An 18,856-nucleotide genomic window follows, 5' to 3' on the forward strand; every position below is an offset into this window, starting at 1 on the left:
CTTCCTGGAGCCCTTTTTTCCGCAGGGGCGGCTCCAAGCGTTGGACCCCCCCCCCCCCCAAGAAGCATCCGAGGGCCGGCTCCTCCTTGGGCCTGGGTGGGAATGGAAATGCCGGCGCCCCGGAGCGTTGCCCTGATTTTGGGGGGGGGGGATGAGGAAGGGGGAGGCTGGAGGGGCCAAGGTCAAAGGCAGCCAAAGCCTCTCCGGCTGAGCTGCGCGGGTGGGAACTGGGGGGGGGGGGGGGATTCACACTTCGCTTTCCTGGTGGGGTGTGTGACGGGGGTGAGGGACCTTCAGAGCTGTCCCTGTCCCCCCCCCCAGGGCGTCCTGGGGTTTGGGGAGGCTGAGAGGGGGGTCGGGTTGTGGCTCAGCACTGGCAGGGCCTCCTTTTCTACACCCTGCTGAACCCCTCTGAGCACTCGGCTGCTCCGAACCGCCCTGGAAATCCCTTAAACGCTCTAAACCACCCTGCTAAGCTGCTCCACACCCCTCTAAGCTCCCCTTCACCTCCTCCCAGACCCTGTAAGCCACCCCAAAGGGCTCTAACATGCAAAATATCCTCTCTCAGCTCCTCGCGTGCCTCCGGATGACGCCCGACTTGCTCTGAACTCCTCCGAGCAGCCCTGGAGCGCCCAGAGCTGCCGCAAAGACCTCCGAGTGCTTCTGCGTGCTGGGAAATGCCACTAACGCTCTCTGCCCTCTCTAAAACACCCCGCATTAATTCAAACTGCTCCACGCTCCTCTGAACTGCTCAGAGCAGCACTGAGCTGCTCTAAAACGCCTCTGAGCATCTCTAAGGCACCTCTGTGGCACTCTTAAACTGCTCTACACCCCTCTAAGCAGCTCCAGTGCACACCAAGATTTCTCTAAATGCCTCTAAAAATTCCTTTTAAAATTCCTCTGAAAAACTCAACCTCCCAACGGCTTGAAGCTGCTCGGGAAATCGGGTAAGTAAACAGCTCCGGGGGCATCGGCGTGGTGCTGGGTCGCTTCGAGGAGCTGTAAACCACCTCTGAGCAGCTCGGAGCTCTGGAAGGACAGACCTGGGCAGCACTGAAGCACCTGAATTGCTCAAATAGCTCTCGGGCTCCTCAAACCAGCCCTAAAAGGCACCAAGATGCTAAAACTGCTTGGAGCAGTTCGAAGTAGCTCTTGAAGTCCTTTAAACTCTCCTGAAACTCCTTGAAATAGCTCAAAATGGATCATAAGAACGATCTTGTAGCAGCTCTGAAGCACTCTAAGCCTCCTCTGCGTGGCTGTGAAATGCCTCAAGTGCTCTAACGCCCTTGGAAAGGCCCCTGAAACTCCTCCGGACCTTTCTAATGTACCTCTCAACAGCATGAAAACTTTTCAGTAACGTCCCGAAACTCCCTCAAACAGTTTGAAACCACCCTAAACCCCCTCCGAATAACACCGAGGAGGTGTGAGCAACCCTGAAACAGCTCGATGCTGTTCCAAAGCTGCTCTAAAACTCATCAAAAAATATTTGTAGCTGCTCGGAAGCACTCAGGCTCTTCTGCACGTCCTTCGAAAAGGTCTCTAAATGTCTTGAAACCTCTCCAGCCTCTTCGAAGCTGCTCTGGAAAAGCTCCGAAGATCTCTGCGTCCTTCAGAACAGCTCTGGAGCTGCTCTGAACTGCTCTTCGCAGCACGGCAGAGGCTTGGCACGGCACTAGCGAGCCTCTGAGCAGCTGCAGGCAGCACAGAGTTATTATTATTTGTTATTAAAAAATTAAATGCATTTAAATAAATAGATTTCCAACAGGGCTAGAGATCTGTGGAGCTTTCATAGCTCTAAAGCTCCTCGGGGAGGCTGAGCTGCTTCTGAAACGCTGCGTTAAACACCGCTGAAGAGCTCCAGCTTCATTTCGGGGGATGCTGCGGGCACCGAGCACGACTTGCACCCTGGTTGTGGTGCCAGGGGCTCCGGCCACGGCCTGCGGGGTGCCCGGTGCCTCCCCCCCCGCTGCTCTTGGCCTTGGCGGCAGGAACGCGGTGCTGGGAGCTTACAGCTTTGGGGGGGGGGGGGGGGGGGGGGGAGGGGGGATGTGTGGGGGTGCTGTGCCGGTGCGGGCAGGGCTGCTGTGGGCACCCAGCCGGGCTCCCCGTCCCCCTCCAGCCGCTGGCACCCAGCTCGGTGGGCTTGGAAGGGCCATGGAAGGGCAAAGCCACCGGGCAAGCAGCGCTGCTCTTCCCCACACCACCCCGGATCCAACCCTCGCCCGGCGTGACCCCGAGAAGCCGCAGGGTGGCTGGTGAGCGCCCACCCCCCCACCCCCCCCCCCCCCTTCCCCAGGGAGCCAGCGGGCACCTCCAAACGCCCCCAAAACCTGGCCACGACCCCGGCCATGCCGGCAAGGAGGCCGCAGCGGGGTCGCACCCGGCAGGACCCCGCTGGGCTGGGGACCCCCGGCTGCGCCCCCAGCCCCGGGGCCAAGGCAGGAATGTGCTCCAGCCGCCGGGCGTCGAGTCGCGGCCGGGGCGGCTGGAGGGTGGCGAAGGGGCAGAGCTGGCGCTGCGGGAGGGAGCCCCGTTTGGAAAAGGGATTTCCAGCTCCTTCCCCATCTGCTGCCGTGGGGCTGGGATGGGGTTAACCCTTAGCAGCCGGGGTGGGAGGGGGGGGGATGGGTGATGCCCCCCCCCCCCCCCGCCCCCTGAGCAGCCCTTAGGGTTAAGGGGTGCAGCCCCTCACCCTGGGATGCCGCCTGCATCGCTTCGTGGGACTCGCCGGGGGGCAGGACCACCCGGGCTGCTCCCGGGGAGCGCGGTCCCCTGCAGCTGATCCCCAGGGATGCTCCAGGAGCTCGGGGACAGCCACACCAGGGGACAGCAACACCCCAGCAAACACCTCCCCCCCCCACCTCCCCCCCCCCCATCCAAAAGGAGGCAACGACACGCAGCCCTGCCTGCACCAGCGTGTTTTTTCTCCTCTTGTTCCAAGCTGGAAATCCCGGGGGGAGCAGGGCTTGCGGTGTGCAGCCAGCCCGGGACCCCCCAGTCTGGCCAGGGCCCCCCCAGCCTTCCTGGGACCTCCCCCAGCCACGGTGGGTGGGGGCAGCCCCCCCCCCAGCAAGCAGGAGCAGGGCGGCTGCTGGGTGCACCCCTGGAAAGGGGAGCACCGCGGAGGTGGGGGGGGGGGGGGGGGGCGTAGGCAGGCGAGCCCTGCGTGGGGGCCGTGGGGTCCCCAGCTCCGGCCATCGCTGCAGGACTACGCGGGTGAGGGGTCATCCCCCCCCCCCCCCAAAGTGCCCGCGGTGTCCCCGCAGAGGGGGGGCTGCAGCATCCCAGTACCGTGGGGGCGGCGGAGGCTCGGCCTGGTGGGGAAGGGGGGGGGCCGCAGCGGGCACGGAGCAGCGGGACCCGTGGGATGGGGCCGGCGGAGCCCGTGGGAGGGGGGGGGGGGGGGGGCTGGCGGCGGGGGCGGGGAGCCGAAGGGGGGGGGGGTCCGGCCGGGGCGGGGGCGCAGGCAGCACCTCCCCCCTTCCCTCCCTCCCCTCCCCCCACGGCGGTCCCCTCCTCCTTCCCCTCCCCGCCGAGGGCAGCCGGCGCCGTCCCGTCCCGTCCCGGGGCTCGGCGGGCTGAGCCGCGGCTCCGCTCCGCTCCCCACGGAGCGGGTGTCACGGGTGGGCGGCAGCCACCGACCCCCGCCCCCGGCCCGGCATGGCCCGGCTCTCCGTCAAGGAGCACCTGGACGGGATCCTCTCCGACTTCGAAGGTGCGGAGACCACCCCCCCCCCCCCACCACCACCCGCGGGTGACCCCCCACTCGGGACCGGGTATCGTGGAGGAGGGGGATGCCCCCCTGGAAGCTGAGTATCGGGGTGGGGTGGAGTGGGGGAATGTCATAGGGGCTGGGATGCCCCCCGGGAGCTGAGCATCGTGGGGGGGCTGCGTCCCCCGTCCCGGGAGCTGGGTAGCGTGGGCGGGGGGGTGATGCCCCTCGGGGGGGGGCTGCGCGTCGTGAGGGGCTGCGCATCGGAGACGGGATGCCCCCCCCCCCCTCCACGGACTGGGCATCGGGGGGGGGCTGCGTTGCCCCCGTGCGAGGCTGGGTATCATGGGGGGGGGGGATGGGGGGGATTAAGCATCGTGGGGGGGCTGATCTCCAACCCCCCCCCTTCCCCGTGGGCTTCGCGTGCTGGGGTGCGCCCCGCGGGGCGCGCTCGTTGCGTTGTTCCCGACGGGGCGCACCCTCGGGGGGGAGCGTGGCGGGGTGCGCCCGTGGGGGTGGGGGGGGCGTGGGTGCCCTCGGGGGGAGCATGCGCCCGTGGGGGTGGGCGGGGGAGGGAGGCGGGGGGCTGCACAGCGCTCCAGGGAGGGGGGGGGGTGGGGGTGCGTGTGTGCATTGCACACAAACACACCCCCCCCGTGTTCGCGTGTGTGCACACCCCCGAGTGTGCATGCTCCGACCCGCGGCTGCGCTTCCCCCCCGCCCCCGCCGCCGGGGCGGGTCGGGGGCTAAGGGGATGGCGGGGGGGGGCTGCAGGGATTTGGGGGGGGGGGGGGCGGAAGCCACGTCCCTCCGCGCTCCCCCCCCGGGGCGGGCCCGGCCGCAGGAGGCAGCGGGATGGGTTTGGTTTTCTCCCACCCGTGATTATGCCCCGGCCGCTTCCCGGAGGCCGCGGCGGGAGGGGCCGGGGGCGGGGGTGTGTGTGTGGGGGGGGGGGGTAGGGGGGGGCGGGAGGGGCGGGCGGCGAAACCCGACCCCGGGGCTGCTGCTGCCCTCGCCGGGGAGGAATGTGTGCACCTACCCCGGGCACCTTAACCCCGCCGCTGCCGGGCTGACCCCCAGCTCCTGACACCCCCCTCAAGCCCTGCCATCCCCCCCACCCCCCCCCACCCCCTGCCAACCCCCCTAAACCTCCTGTCACCCCCATTCCCCTCCGCCACCTTCACGCCATCATCCCTCACCACCCCCCTGCCAACCCCCCCCCAAATTGCCCTTCATCCCCCCCCCCAACTGTCTGCTGCCCCCCCCCCCACTCAGCCCATCACTCCAGGCACAGTCTGGGTGAGGAAGGCTCAGGGGCAGGTTTGGGGTGAAAGGCAGCGTTTTGGCGTGTCCTGAAGGATGCCAAAGCAGTGAGACAGATGTGGGGAAGGGGGGGGACACACACTGTCCCCATGGCCCCCGCCAGCCTGGCCACTGGAGCAGGGCAGGACCAGCTGGAGAAATACCTGCCCCGGGGAGAGCTGTTATTAGCAGCCCCCGCGCCCTGGCCCCCTGACCCCTGCCCAGCCCTGGGGCACGGGGGTGACCTGGGGAGGGGACAGGGACGGGACCCCACGCACACCCCACTGCCCCCCCCCCCCCCCAGTGCTCCTGGCACCGTGGCCAAGCTGGGGCAGCAGCCATGGGGCTGAGGAAGAGGAGGGCGAGGACGGCCTCGTGCCAGCGGGTGCCGTGCTGGGGCAGGCTGGTGCATGTGGGGATGAAGGGGTGAAGAGTGGGGCTCCCCCCCACCCCCAACCCCCCCCCCCCAGCCTCCCCGCCGGAGGCAGCCACCCGCCGCTTGGCAGGAGCGCGGCTCCTGGGGGGGCCTCGTGCCGCGGCGGGAGGGAGGGAAGGAGGGAAGGAGGGGGCACCCGCCCCGCCGAGGCGTTTCATGCCTGCGGGGGTCCCGTCGGCTCCGACCTGCCGCAGCAGTGCCCAGCCGGGCCGTGGTGCCCATGGGGAGAGGGCCCCCCACCGCTGCCGAGCACCCGGCGGCTGCTCTGGCGGGATGCTCTGCGCCGGAGCCAGGTGCTGTGGTGCCCACGGGGGCCGGGGGGGGGGTGGGGGGGGGGCACATTCACAGCAACAGCAGCCCCAGGGCCGCGGCGTGGGCTCGTGGTTGCCGTCACTGCAGCGAAGCCGCGTGGGAGGCACGGCTGCAGCCTCCCGTGTGGGCTGTAGCGTTACGGCTGCGGGTAGTGATAGCTCTGGCCTGCCTCGCCATCAGTAGGCTTCAGGGTTAATGCCCTGTAAGGGGGCAGGAAGCCTTCCCAGCATGGCTGTTTGGATGGATGCAGGGGGAGAGGGTCGGGCGGGGGGGATCTGGTTACTCGGGTCGGATCCCTTACAGAGGGAATAAAGCGGGCAGTGTGCTGCGTGGGGAGCCGGCGGCACCGGCCGGCCGGGCGCAGATAAACCGCGGGGAACAATGATAAAAACCGCGGCGAACAATGTGGCGAGGGCCAGGAGGCCGCCGGCGCCGAGCTGGTTTCCCATATGGGACGGGCTTCACAAACGGCCTTTTTGGCACCCGGCTGCGTGGGGGGCACCCCCGGGTTCTGGCACGGCGCAGCACGGCCTGGGGGGGTCCACGCTCGGGGCTGGCCACGGGGTCAGCAGGGGAGGGGGCTGAGCTCAGCGGGTGCCCGGCTACCGGTGCCACTCTCGTGCCACCAACTCTCTTTCTCTCTGTCCCCAGCGCTCAAGAAGTCGTTTGAGGCGGAGGATGGGGACGAGGCGCCTGGCTCCCCGCCAGTGTCCCCGTTGCCCTCGGGCACCGGCGAGAGCCGCCGGCCACGGCAGCCCAGCCACCCGCCCCGCTCGGGCACTGCCGCCGGCCCCAGCCCGGTGCCCAGCCCCGTGCTGCGCAGCCGGCTCAGCACCAGCCTCTGCGCCGGCCGAGCCAACGGCACCGCCAGCACTGGCGTCGCCCGCGTCGCCTCCTTCCAGACCTGCCAGGGCTTCGCTGCGGGGCCAGGCAGCGACGGCGAGAGCCTCCGCAGCTCGTCCTCCAGCCTGGAGAGCCCCGCGCCCACCGGGGCCCCCCAGCCACCGGGCACCCCTCCGGCCACCAGCTCCGGCCTGAAGAAGGTTCCATCCCATGGCAGCGTCTTCCCGGTGGAGCCGGAGCATCCCCTCCGCGGGGCCGCCGCCAGCCACGGCTCGCTGCCAGCTCTAGACCTTCACATCGCCGAGGAGCCGGGGATGGGGACCCTCTCGCCGGACCCTTCGCCGTGGGGCACCCGGAGCCCTGCGACCCAACGCCGCGCTCGCCAGCCTTCCTCCTCCTCTTCCACCTCCTCCTCCTCCTCCTCCCCTCCGGCCCCATACAATGGCACCGAGGCAGCTCCGGGTCTGCCCATGCTCCCCGAGGGGCCAGAGGGGTGGCTGCCGGGGGGGTGGGACACGGCCCCCCGCGCGCTGCCCCGGCCACAGCTGAGGGTCAGCCTCAGCGCCAGCCCCGGCCCGGCACGCCGGCCCCCGCCGCTCCCCTGGGAGCAGGGGGAGGCAGCCCCGGCCCCCGCCGCCCCTTCCCCGGGGAGGCCCGAGGGGCCGCAGCCAGCCCCCCAAGCCGCCCCCTTCAAGCTGGTGTCTCAGCCGCAGACGGTGCAAGTGAGCTCCCAGCCTGCCTTCCTCGGGGGGCTGGTGCTGGTGCCGGCCCTGGGGACCCCAGCAGCACCCGGTGGAGCCAGGGTGAACCCCCCCAGCGCCGGGCTGGCGGGGCCATGGGGACCCTGTGTGGTGGCAGCAGCTCCCGGCGAGGCTGCCGACGGCGACTGGGCTGCGGTGACGCCGGAGCACGGTAGGACTCGCTCCTTTCCCCTCTCCCCTCTCCCCACCGGGACCCCCTTGCCGGGCACCGTCTTGCCAAAACCCCCCCGTGAGCCCCACTGCCTCCAGCCGCCCCAGCGCTGGGAAAAGTGTTGATGCGGGGTGTTGGTGAATACTGGGGACAGAATGAGCCCCACCAGCTCGCTACTCCCCACGGGGAGCGTTGGATGCCGCCCGGCACGGTGCGCTACGTAGCGGGGGGGGGGGCTGTACAGCACGGAGCCGAGCGCGGCGCTGGCAGAGCTCCCGGCCCGCCCGGCCCCGGGGTGCCTGGCAAGCTTCCCGTGCCGCCCCGGCACTAATTGTTTTCCCCGGTGCGGGGAGACAGGTCGGGACACATGTGCCCCATCAGCAGCAGCGCCGAGCGCTGGGGCCCCGCGCGTGCCGGCTATCGCCGCAATCTTGTCCCGCGTCCAGTGCTTTCTTCCCCTCGCATCCCTCCTTGCCTTGGCACAAGGACAGATCCTGTTTTTTCCTTCCCGTGGGGGCGGAGGAGGTGGCGGGGGGCCAGGGTGCGCCCGGGCGTGCTCGGCTCGCGCCGGGGGGGAAGGACGTGGGGCTCCCCGGCGCAGCTGCGCCCTCGGCTCCCTCCGTGCTGGTGTGAGCACTGCCGAGCCCACGCCCGGCCCCAAGCACGGGCCAGGGGACCCGCAGCATCCCCCTTTTCCAGCAGCTGCTCCGAGGAAGGCTGGAGGGCACCGGGGTGGCCAGGAGACGGCCGCCGCCACCAGTGCTCCCTGTTTAGGTGCTTGGGGCTCATTGCTCATCTCGCTGGGGTGTCATGAGAGCCGCCGTCGCCGGGCTCTAAGTACTGACGCTGGTGAAAGCATCCATACATCTGCTGCGGGCTGGGGTGAATCATCCCCCAGCAATGCCCGTGGCCGCGCTGCCCAGCCAGCCCGGCTGCCCCACTGACCCAGCCGGGGCAGAGCCGATGGTGCTCGGGGTCATGCCAGGGTGCTGGGGACACGGGGGGGGGGTGGTGCTTGGGGTCGAGCTGGGGTGCTGGGGACATGGGGACGGTGCTCAGCACCAAGCCTGGGGTGACGGGGCGAGGCGTGCCCAGGCTGCGGAGCGGGGTGCGAGGCGGCGGGCAGCGTGTGGGCACCGGCGGCCCTGCAGACGGCACGGGACTGGCAGGAGCTGCTGGGGCACAGCGGTTTCTCTGCCAGGAAGAGGTGGGGATGCACCGTTTCCTCTCCCGGGAGGCCACCGTGGCCCCCAGCGAGTGGCACCCGTGGGCGGCCGTGGGGCAGCGTGGCATGCTCGGTCCCGCGCCCCGTGGGAGGAAGCCGGCGGCTGCCGTGTTTCACTTCCACGCCTGGGTCGCCCACGCAGGGCCCCGGGGTGAAGGAGGAGGAGGAGGAGCGGAGGAGGAGCCGTGGGCTGCAGCCACACTCCCCGCCTTGCACCCCAGGAGCCATTTGGCCCCGGTGACCAGCGCTCGGCGGCGGCAGCAGCCCCGGCTCCGGCCAGCTGGCCCAGGTAGGGATGGCCAGGGCGGCAGCGGGCAGGGCAGCGCGGGGGCAGGGGGGGTGCTGCCACCGGGGCAGGGTGACCCCCTTGGTCCCCCGGTCCCTGCGGGCAGGCGCAGGGTTTCGCCCGCCAGCTCACTTCTGCTTCTGCTCATCCCGGCACCCGGCGGCCCCCCAGCCCCATGCTGTGGCTCCCGCCCGCGCCACGGCCAGCCGGGAAGGACGGCTCCGGCTCCGGCTCCGGCCACGGACGGGGATTGTCACCGCTGTCCCCTTGGGTCGCGTTCGGCGCTGGGAGAGGTGCCGGCATTTCTGGGTCACGCTCAGCCGGGCGGGTGGAGCTGCGGTGAGCTCTCCCTCTGCATCCCCCAAATCCTCCGTCCCTTCGCCGGAGGGGCCGGCTCCCTCCTGCCCACCCGAGCCAGAGCCACGCTCTCCCCATCTGATGCCCGGTTCGGCGCGGCAGCAAGCGACCGGGCCGGGAGCTCCTTTTCCAGCTCATCACCCTCCACCTCTGGAGCCTTATTACAGGCTTCCCCAGAGAACCGGCCAATTAGCCCCGCATCAGTAATTAAATCCATGCAGGAGACCACGGGCCTGGGATTACTTGTCCTTGCCTGGAAAATAAGAGCATCTTTAATGAGTCCTCGAACAGGTCTGGCTGCAGGAGCCATTAGCCCGGGAGGTGCGTGGTGATGCCAAAGAGCTTCCACGTGGCCGCCCGGCCTCCGGCCGTCGCCGACGGGGTTTTTTTGGCAGCGAGGGCAGGGCCGCGGGGGGGCTCCGGCCTTGGCGGGGGGAAGAGGCGGCTGTGGGTGCAGCACCCAGCGTTGTCGCACACCCCGCGGCTCCTCCCGCCCCTGCCTCCGGCTGTTTGTGTCTGCTCGGTGCTGCCGCCGGCACGCTGAGCCCCTGCACGGGTGCTGCACCCCTGGGAGCACCGTGGGGAGCTGGGGGGGGGGGGGGGGGGCAAGCACCACATCCTCCCTGCACCCTGGGGTGGCTCTGGGCAGCGGCGGCATCGCTTGGTTCTGGATCTGTCCTGGCAACCGCTGGCAGGGACCAGGGTGGGGAGTGCAGGGGGGGCCAGTGTCCCCTTGGAGTGGTGGCACACCCAGGTGAGCATGGAGGGGGGGGGGTGGTCCCACCTCCCTCCCTGCCTGCCTGTGGGCAGTGCTGGGTGGGTGGGTGCCCGCAGGAGCGGGAACCCTCCCTGCCCTCGCCCCCCCCTCTCCACCCTGGCTGGGTGTCACCGCTGTCACCAGGAAGTCCCCGGCTGTTTCGCCATTTCCGAGGAACACCGGCCTGTGGGGCTGGGGGGGGGTGTGTGGGGGGGTGGGTGGGACACAGAGCACTGCTGTCCCCAACCCCGCCAACCCTTCCCAGGCACCAGCGAGGCGGCGGGTTTGCACCCACCAGCAGGTATAGGGTGCTGGGTGCCCCCCGCCCCTGCCCCGCCGGGATGCTGTTGCCATGGCTACCGGCCCCGGGTTCGGCTCCATCATCTGGTACCCTCAGGCGGGCTCGGGCAGGACCCTGCCCACGGGTCCCTCGTCCCCAGGGTGCGTGGCACACAGCCGCGGCCTCGCCAGGGCAGTTTGGCTCCGTCGGCAGCCTCAACCTTCAGCAAGCTGCTGCTCGAGCCTCGCCGACGCCAAGAACCGCCTGGCACATATGTGGCAGGCGGGGAGGCTGCAGTGTGTGTGTGTGTGGGGGGACGCAGGCGCCGTGGGGCACTGCGGCAGCGGGACGGGTGGCAGGGCCACCAACCCCGCACCTTGCCCTGCCGTGGGGCTGCTCGGGGAGGGGGGGGGGCACAGTGGTCGCCGGTGCCAGGGAGCCGGTGGGTGCTGGTGGATACGGTACCCACAGCTGAGTGCTGCCGCTCCTCTTCGGTGCCACCACAGCCACCCGTGGGTGCCATGGGGAGGGGGACACACACACAGATCCCTGTGCTGGGGTCCCCGTTCGTGCCGGCCTGGCTGGAGGCTGAGCGATGCCGTGTGCCGGGTGGGCGCCTTCCCCACCCCACCCGGCAACCGGCAAACTCGGCACAGGGGCTTGGCTGTGGCAGGGAGGGGGCTGCGGCGGGGGGGAGGGAAGGGGGGAGGGATATTGCCATGCTGGTCATGTGTGGGAGCGGCAGCCTCGCCAGAGCTGGGTTTGGTGCCAGCCGGGGGCTGGCGGAGGAGAGGGGGCCGGGCTGCGGCGCTGATGGGGACGGGGATGCTGATGGCGCCTAAGGGACCCCCCCCGATGCTAGCGGGGTGCTGAGCGAGGGCACTGCGGCGCTGAGGTAGGACCTGAACAATGGCCGTGCCGGGCAGCAGGAGGAGGAGGAGGAGGAGGAGGAGGAGGAGGAGGAGGAAGAAAGGGCTTGGGGGCCCCCCAATCTGCCACACAAAGGGCTGGGGCGGGTGTGGGGCTCTGGTGGCCCCCAAGATGAGGCATGCTCCGGGCACGGTCCCTCAGGCAAACCCTGCATGTCCCTGGGGCTGGGGGTCACACCGGTGCCTGCGCTGGCCCTCCCCAGCACCCCCCCGGGGCCGCAGGCGGGTGCCCCTCGCCCCATCGGGGACCAATGTCTGGGTACGATGTGGGGTGGCATGTCCTGCCCCCGGCCCGGAGCCCCCCGGGGTGCTGCAAGAGGTGACCTCGGTGCGGGTGGCACCTTGGGCTGGGTGAAAGGTGCCGGCGTGGACACGGTGCCCAATGCAGCCGCCTCACAGAGCCAACCGGTGGCATCGCGGGGCACGGCCACCCCGAGGATGCCACTACACTGCCTCCCTGTCCCCCCTCCACCCGTGGGGGTGCTGGGGGACACAGACACACACACACAGCGTGTCCCGTTGCCATGCCGAGCCTCACCGGCTGCCAGGAATGTGCCGGGGCTGCGTGCCCGCCGGGGCGGCTGCTGCTGGGGCAACGGTGCTGGCGGAGGGGTGGGCACCGGGGTGAGGGGGGGTCCGGGCTCACCCGCCTGTGCCCACCCGTGCAGGGAGCAGCCTGGAGCCCCAGGAGCGCAGCATGGAGCCACCGGCCGTGCCAGAGGAGGAGATGCCCCTCACCGCGGCGCCTGGCCCGGCGGGTCGCCAGCTCTTTGGTTACGTGGGAATCGAAGCTGTGCTCGACCAGATGAAAATCAAAACCATGAAGACGGGCTTCGAGTTCAACATCATGGTTGTGGGTGAGCGCCGGGCACGGAGTTTGCTCCGATGCCGCCATGCCGGGGGAAATCATGCTTTTAAGGGATTTAAGCAGCAATAAATTGGAGAGGAGCAACATCCCGTACCCCATAACGTAGCGATGCTGGTGGGTGAGCTCATCTCAACCTCTGGGATGCTCCTGAAAGGGTACCGAGGGGTCATCGCCTTGGGGAATAGATTTATTGGGCAGATAAAGCGGAGCTATCCCAACCTCTGGGATGCTCCCGAATGGATACCGAGATGTTATCGCCCTGGGGGAATTAATTTATTGGGGGGGGGGGGAACAAACTGGAGCTGCCGGCGTCCCCGCAGGGCAGAGCGGGCTGGGGAAGTCGACGATGGTGAACACCCTCTTCAAGTCGAAGGTGAGCCGCAAAGCCTCGCAGCCCAGCCAGGAGGAGCGCATCCCCAAGACGGTGCAGCTGCAGTCCATCACCCACGGTGAGGTCACCACCATGGAGTCGTGTCCCACCAACCCTGGGGAGAAGGAGGGGACTGCAAATGCGGCCTCAAACCCTCCCCGCCCCGGTGCCCTGCTTGTCCCTGGTGCTCGGTCCCTGCTGACCCACATCTCTGCCCCATAGTCATCGAGGAGAAGGGCGTGAAGATGAAGCTGACGGTGACAGACACCCCGGGGTTCGGGGACCAGATCAACAATGAGAACTGGTAGGATGCAGTGGGGTGCAGCATCCCAGCTTGGTGGGTGGCAATTTGGGGTGGGGGTTGAGCTCAGATGCCGTCCCCGAACTCCTCATCCTCAGCTGGGACCCCATCATCAAATACATCAACGAGCAGTACGAGAGGTACCTGCGGGAGGAGATCCTCATCACCCGCAAGAGGAAGATCCCGGACACGCGGGTCCATGGATGCGTCTACTTTGTCCCCCCCACGGGTCACTGGTGAGTCCCCACTCAGCACCCGTGGGTGCTCCCTGCTTGGTGGTGTGGGTCACGGCGGGGTGATGGTGGTGGGGTCACCCTGGGGGAGGTGGTGGTGGCATCATGTGGGGGTGATGGTGGTGGGGTCATCCCGGGGTGATGGTGATGGGGTCACCCCGCGGTGCTGGTGGTGGGGTCACCCCGGGGTGATGGTGGTGGGGTCACCCCACAGTGCTGGTGGTGGGGTCACCCCGGGGTGATGGTGATGGGGTCACCCCATGGTGATGGTGGTGGGGTCATCCCGGAGTGATGGTGATGGGGTCACCCCACGGTGATGGTGGTGGGGTCACCCCGGGGTGATGGCGATGGGGTCACCCCGCGGTGCTGGTGGTCCCTGCCAGGCTGCGTCCACTGGACCTGGAGTTCATGCGACGGCTCAGTAAGATCGTCAACGTGGTGCCGGTGATTGCCAAAGCCGACACCCTCACCCTGGAGGAACGGGCAGAGTTCAAGAAACGGGTAAGGACAGGTTCCCAAGGGGCTCCCGGGGTGCTCCGTGTCCCCCCCCAACCCCAGCTCAAGCCCCTTACCCCACAGATCCAGGAGGACCTGAAGACCCACGCCATCAGCGTGTACCCGCAGGAGGACTTCGACCAGGACCCGGATGACAGGGCGCTGAATGACAGGATTCGGGTGAGCGCTGGGCTTGGGGATGCTGACCCCTGGGGACCACGGTGGGGGAGAGACACCCCTCCCCGGGGGAGCCCGGCAGCACCCCGGGGTGAGCGTGCTCCTCTGTGCTGGCAGGAGAAGATCCCCTTCGCTGTGGTGGGGGCAGACCAGGAGCACCAGGTGAACGGCAAGCGGGTGCTGGGCCGCAAGACCAAGTGGGGCATCATTGAAGGTGAGCAGAGCCCCTTGAACCCCCCCAGCCCTCCCCAGGTAGAGGGGGTCTGCTGGGGGGGGGGCAGGCAGCAGCACCCTGGGTGCATCCCTGCCCGAGGGGGTGCTGGGGGGGGGGGGGTGTGCGGGTTGGGGATGTGCTCCCCGGGCATCCCCCCGCCGCCCTGCCCTCCCGCCAGCCCCGCTGCCTTGCTCTGCCTTGCTTTGCAGTGGAGAATCCGGCGCACTGCGAGTTCCCCCTCCTGCGGGACCTGCTGATCCGGTGAGTGGGTGACAGGGCCGGGGGCGTGGGGGGGGGGGACGACGGGGACGTGGCACCCAGCGGGGGGACGGTGACTTGATGCCCTTCCTCCTCGCCGCCACCCCGGGCAGGTCCCATCTGCAAGACCTGAAGGATATCACCCACAACGTCCATTACGAGAGCTACCGCGTGCGGCGGCTGAACGAGAGCAACGGGCCGGTGCTGAGCCCCCTCAACGGGCTGCCCGGCAAGGGCGAGGGTGGCAGTGACCTCTGAGCCTCTGCGTTGCCCCCCCACCCCGGAGCTGCCGCTGACCCCCGTGGCAGTGCCCGTCCCCTGCCCACACCAGTGGCTGTGCCTGGACCCTGCCCTGGGGGTGAGGAGCACACGCCGGTTTGGGGTGAGGAGCCCCCCAGAGACACCAGGCTGCCCTGGGTTGGGTCCCCTGGTCCCTCCTCCAAAAGCTCCTGGACCCTGCGCGACATTAAAGGTCAACCTGGAGCCTTCAGCCTTCACCATCATCATCCTCCTGCTGGACTCCCCGCTTCTGATGTGCCACCACCCTCCCGTGTCGCTCTGGCTGCTGGGGCCGTGGGGTGAGACCCCCCCCCCTCCACCTTCTCACGGTGCTGCCGGGGTGGCTGGGGCCAGCCCCGGCCGAGCACCCCGGGGAATTGGCGGTGCTGCTGGCGGGGTGCTGCTGGTGCCACGGGTGGCCGGGGTGGGCAGGGTGAGGGTCCCATCCCCACAGTCACACCACCCGCCCTGCCCGGTGACGGCAGCTGGCACAGCCGGACTTTGAGCCGCTTATCGGGTGGCGGAGGTGCTGGGAGGGGTGTGGAGGTGCTGGGAGGGGTGCGGAGGTGCCACCTGCAAGGGTGTGTGTGTGGGGGATACACGTGGCCACTCCCCACTGTGGCACCCAGCACTGGGTGCAGCCCCCCCCCCCCCCCAGCCCCTTGGGTGGACCCCACGGGTGCTGCCCCACTGGCTGCTGGCCCTGGCACAGCGTGGGGATGGGGGTGTCGAGGCGGCGCCCCCCCCCCCCCCCCTCCCCGGTGCTCCCAGGGTACCTGAAAGGCCCCTTTGTGCCTCCCGCCGCGGGGGCGCAGTGCCAGGACGGTGGCTTCCTGCTCCCCCCCCCCCGCCCCGGCCCCATCACAGGGCTCAGTGTCACCGCGTCACCGCGAGCGCCGGCACCCTTCGCCCGGCCCCACGTTAATGATCCACCCGCCTGCGCCGCTGCCACCGCCAGCCCCCAGCAGCCGCCCCAGCGAGCCGTGTGTGTGTGGTGGTGGTGGTGACAGCCGAGCTGGGGGTCCTCGGCCCGGACAGCTCGGGGGGGCCGGCAGCTCCCTGCCCCACGCCCCACCCCTCCGTCCCGGCACCCAGATAAGAGCGGCTGCTGGGAGCACCCACTTCCCGGCGCGCGGTGTGGGTGGGAGAGCTGGCCAGGACCATGGCTGTGGCGACGGTGAACCTCCGTGCTGTGACTTCGTGGGTTGGCATTGCCCGGCTCTTCGCCATCGTGTTGTCCTGCATCGCCTTCAGCTTGGTGGCCTCCACGGGGGACTTCAGGGGTCCCTACGGGACGTGGTGCATGTTCACCTGGTGCTTCTGCTTCGCCGTGACGCTGCTGGTGGTGCTGCTGGAGCTGCTGGAGCTTTACCCCAAGCTGCCTCTCTCCTGGGATGACTTCACCTCGGCTTTCTCCATGCTGGCGGCGTTGATGGTCTTCACCACCTCCGTGGTCTTTCCCTCCACCTTCATCAGCAGCCCCTGCAGCGGCAGCAAGTGTGTCCGCCAGGCCGTGGCCACCACCATCTCCTGCCTCTGCTTCCTTGCCTACGCCCTTGAGGTGGGGCTCACCCGTGCCAAGCCGGGGGACGTCAGCAGCTTCCTCTCCACCGTGCCTGGGCTCCTCAAGGTCTTCGAAGCCTACGTGGCTTGCCTCATCTTCTCCTTGCTGGATGCCTACAGTTCAGAAGCTGGCCTGCAGTGGTGCGTGGCTGTTTACTCCATCTGCTTCATCATCACCCTCCTCATCATCGTCTTCACCATCGGCCGGTGCCTCACCTACATGCCTTGCCCGCTGGAGAAGATGCTGGTGGGCTACAATGCCCTGGCCCTGGCGATGTACATCACTGCCACCATCCTCTGGCCCCTCTACAGCTTCAGGGGAAGGAGCCGCCCCGACTCCTGCGGCAGGAACTGCTGGTGGGACAAGCACCTGGGCATCACCTTCCTCACCATCTTCAACCTCATCGCCTACTTGGTGGACCTGGTGTACTCCACCAGGATGGTTTTCATCAGGACATCTTCCTAAGGGCTCCAGGTGGCCCCGGTGGGGCGAGGGGTGGTGGGACTCGGCTGGGTGCTGGTGTGGGGCTGCTGGTGGAGCTGAGGAAGAGGCCGGACGCCTCGGAAAGCTCCTTCTCCCCGCGCCGGAGCAGAGAGGCGTGGGGTGCTCCCGGGGCTGCCCGCCCAGGGGGGGCCAGGGGGGCTGGGTGGGGTGGACCAGGGTGCTCCCGAAACCCTGGAGCTGGGGAGGAGGGGGGGGTGGGGTAGGCTTTGGGATTAAATTGGGCCATTTTTCACTTGCTTCTGCCTCCTCTTTCTTCCCCTTCCCGGCCTTTTGCAGGATCCTCCCCAGCAGCACGGGGGGCTTGGGGGGTGAGAAACCGGGGGGCACTGGGCTTCAACAAATCCTCTTTTCTCCTTGTTGACTCAGCACCAGAGCGAAGCAGGGCATGATGAGGAAAAGAAAAAAAAAAAAAAAAAAAACCAACCCAGATGCCTTTGCCTTGGCACCGGCACACAGGACCCTGCGGAACGGGTTTGGGAGGAATGTGGCTGCTGGGGGGGCTGAGAGCCCGCCAGGTCCTTGTCACCACCAGTGGCACCCCAGCGGGAGCCTCGCTGAGTTTTGGTCCCGGCCAAGCTGGCAGGAACCCCGTGCCTGCTGCTTTACCCTTTGGGGGCTGCCTGAGGGGGGACACAGGGCCGCGGGGGGGGGTGGGGGTGGGGGGTGGCTATCAGCCGGTACCCCCAGAGCTGGGGGTGCTGAGCCATGTCCTCGGGAGGACGGTGGCACCGCGGGCCGGTGCACCGGGAGGAAGGCAGCAGAGCGGCGCAGGCAGCGAGGGACCGGTGCGGGCAGGGGAAGGCGCGCCCGGCAGGCAGAGCTCCTGGCACGGCGCTCCCGGATGTGGGATGGGTGCTGCCGTGGGGCACCCCCGGCAGGTTTTGGGGCTCCCGTCCCCACCCGCGCTGCTCCCTCCACCGCTGCTTGCCCAGGCCCTAGTCACAGCCTGGGGCCGCCATCCCCGCCGCCTTGGGGCTGGCTGGGGGACACAGAGCAGGGTGTCCCCCCCGCCCCCTCCTCCAGCTCCACGAGGTAACGCAGATCGGCCACCACAGCGGCTGCGCCGGGGGAAGGTGGTGAAAGAGCCTGGACCCAGCCTTGGACACTGCACAGCACCCATGGGTGCCACGGTGCCCGGGTGAGTGGGGACTCCGTGCCGCTGCACCGGAGGGTCCCAGCACTGCCGGTGACGGCAAGGCCACAGGGGAGCCGCTCGCAGCCTCCCAAGGCAGCTTTTTTGGAGCAAAATAAAGGGGAAACCGCAGCGGCTGGGCACAGCCCTGCCCAGCGCCCGAGCACAGTTATTTTTAGTGCCCGGGTTGATTGAAATTCATGCAGGAAAGGGGCAGGGGAAGCGCGGTGACGGCGGTGGCTGTCGTCGGTTATGAGTTGCGGTGCTTCGTGCCGGTAATGTGTTGGGCTCTGGGTGGCACGCGAGTGGTGCCGGCACGTGGGGCGCGGTGAGGCTGGGGTGCGGGGAGCTGGCCCGGCAGTGGGGTGAAGGTGGGTGGGTGGAGTGGGGGTGCAAGAGGAGGTTTGGGGTGGGGGAACGGCCCAGCGGGAGACCCCGGGGCACCTCCCAGCAACGCACACAGCTGAGGGTCCCCCGGAGCGGCCGACAGCCCGGTGCCGGTCTGTGCCGCGCTGGGGGACCCCCGGTGCCAGTGTGGTGCAGGTGCTGGTGCAGTGCCGGTGCCGGTGCCGTGCGGTGCCGGTACAGTGCAATGCCAATGTGGTGCTGGTACCGGTGTCGGTGCAGTCTGGTGCTGGTGCCAGCACATTCCAGTGCGGTGCATCCCGGTGCCGGTGCATTCCGGTGCTGGTGCCGGTGCCAGTGCATCCCGGTGCCGGTGCCGATGCCGGTGCCGGTGCCGGTGCCGGTGCATCCCGGTGCCGGTGCATTCCTCCCCCTAGGGGTCGGTGTGCGGCGGTGCGGGGGGCGGCGCGGGGGGCGGCGCGCTCCTGCGCACGGCCCGGGGCGGCGGGGCACGGCGGCGGCGGCGGGGAGCGGGCACCGGGTACCGGGCACCGGGTACCGGGCACCGCCGCGGGCCGGGGTGAGTGCGGCCGGGGCGGGGGGGGGGGCGGCGGCGGGAACCCCGGCCCCGGCGGGGGCGATGCGGAGCGATGCCGGTGCTGCCGGCGTGCCCCGAGCATCTCCCGCTTGTCCCGGCGGCACGACCGGCGGGAGCCCCCCGGAGTCCACCCCCGCTCCAGACGGGACGTTTCCCCCCTCCCCCGC

At 69.2% G+C, this 18,856-nt stretch overlaps 2 protein-coding genes across 5 annotated transcripts; both read left to right on the top strand.

The window, feature by feature from the left end:
• Positions 1-2,185: 2,185 nt before the first annotated feature.
• SEPTIN12 (septin 12) lies at positions 2,186-14,750 on the top strand. Of its 4 annotated transcripts, none has more exons than XM_042798564.1 (11): positions 2,186-2,255; positions 6,414-7,517; positions 12,020-12,208; positions 12,540-12,668; positions 12,812-12,893; positions 12,989-13,126; positions 13,507-13,624; positions 13,703-13,798; positions 13,913-14,009; positions 14,219-14,270; positions 14,381-14,750. In XM_042798564.1, the coding sequence occupies exons 2-11, from the start codon at positions 6,920-6,922 to the stop codon at positions 14,523-14,525; spliced, it is 1,644 nt and encodes a 547-aa protein (XP_042654498.1). In that variant the 5' UTR covers positions 2,186-2,255; positions 6,414-6,919; the 3' UTR covers positions 14,526-14,750. The 4 variants fall into 4 exon arrangements, with proteins under 4 accessions (XP_042654498.1, XP_042654497.1, XP_042654499.1 ...); XM_042798563.1 differs by lacking the exon at positions 2,186-2,255 and adding an exon at positions 3,538-3,715; XM_042798565.1 differs by lacking the exons at positions 2,186-2,255; positions 6,414-7,517 and adding an exon at positions 8,716-9,031.
• A 373-nt stretch (positions 14,751-15,123) lies between these two features.
• Positions 15,124-16,846, top strand: MYADM (myeloid associated differentiation marker). Its single transcript, XM_033001574.2, has one exon. The coding sequence runs from the start codon at positions 15,709-15,711 to the stop codon at positions 16,573-16,575; it is 867 nt and encodes a 288-aa protein (XP_032857465.2). The 5' UTR covers positions 15,124-15,708; the 3' UTR covers positions 16,576-16,846.
• The last annotated feature ends 2,010 nt before the right edge of the window (positions 16,847-18,856 follow it).

The sequence above is a fragment of the Tyto alba genome, unplaced genomic scaffold, assembly GCF_018691265.1.
Source record: "Tyto alba isolate M040663 unplaced genomic scaffold, T.alba_DEE_v4.0 Super-Scaffold_28, whole genome shotgun sequence".
NCBI lineage: Eukaryota > Metazoa > Chordata > Aves > Strigiformes > Tytonidae > Tyto > Tyto alba.

Excerpts from the sequence above, each read along its gene's own strand:
- SEPTIN12 (XM_042798563.1), top strand. The coding sequence starts at position 3,661 with ATGGCCCGGCTCTCCGTCAAGGAGCACCTGGACGGGATCCTCTCCGAC. Across the intron at positions 3,716-6,413 it reads GATCCTCTCCGACTTCGAAG|CGCTCAAGAAGTCGTTTGAG; the intron begins GTGCGGAGACCA and ends CTCTGTCCCCAG. Across the intron at positions 12,669-12,811 it reads GCTGCAGTCCATCACCCACG|TCATCGAGGAGAAGGGCGTG; the intron begins GTGAGGTCACCA and ends TCTGCCCCATAG.
- MYADM (XM_033001574.2), top strand. The coding sequence starts at position 15,709 with ATGGCTGTGGCGACGGTGAACCTCCGTGCTGTGACTTCGTGGGTTGGC.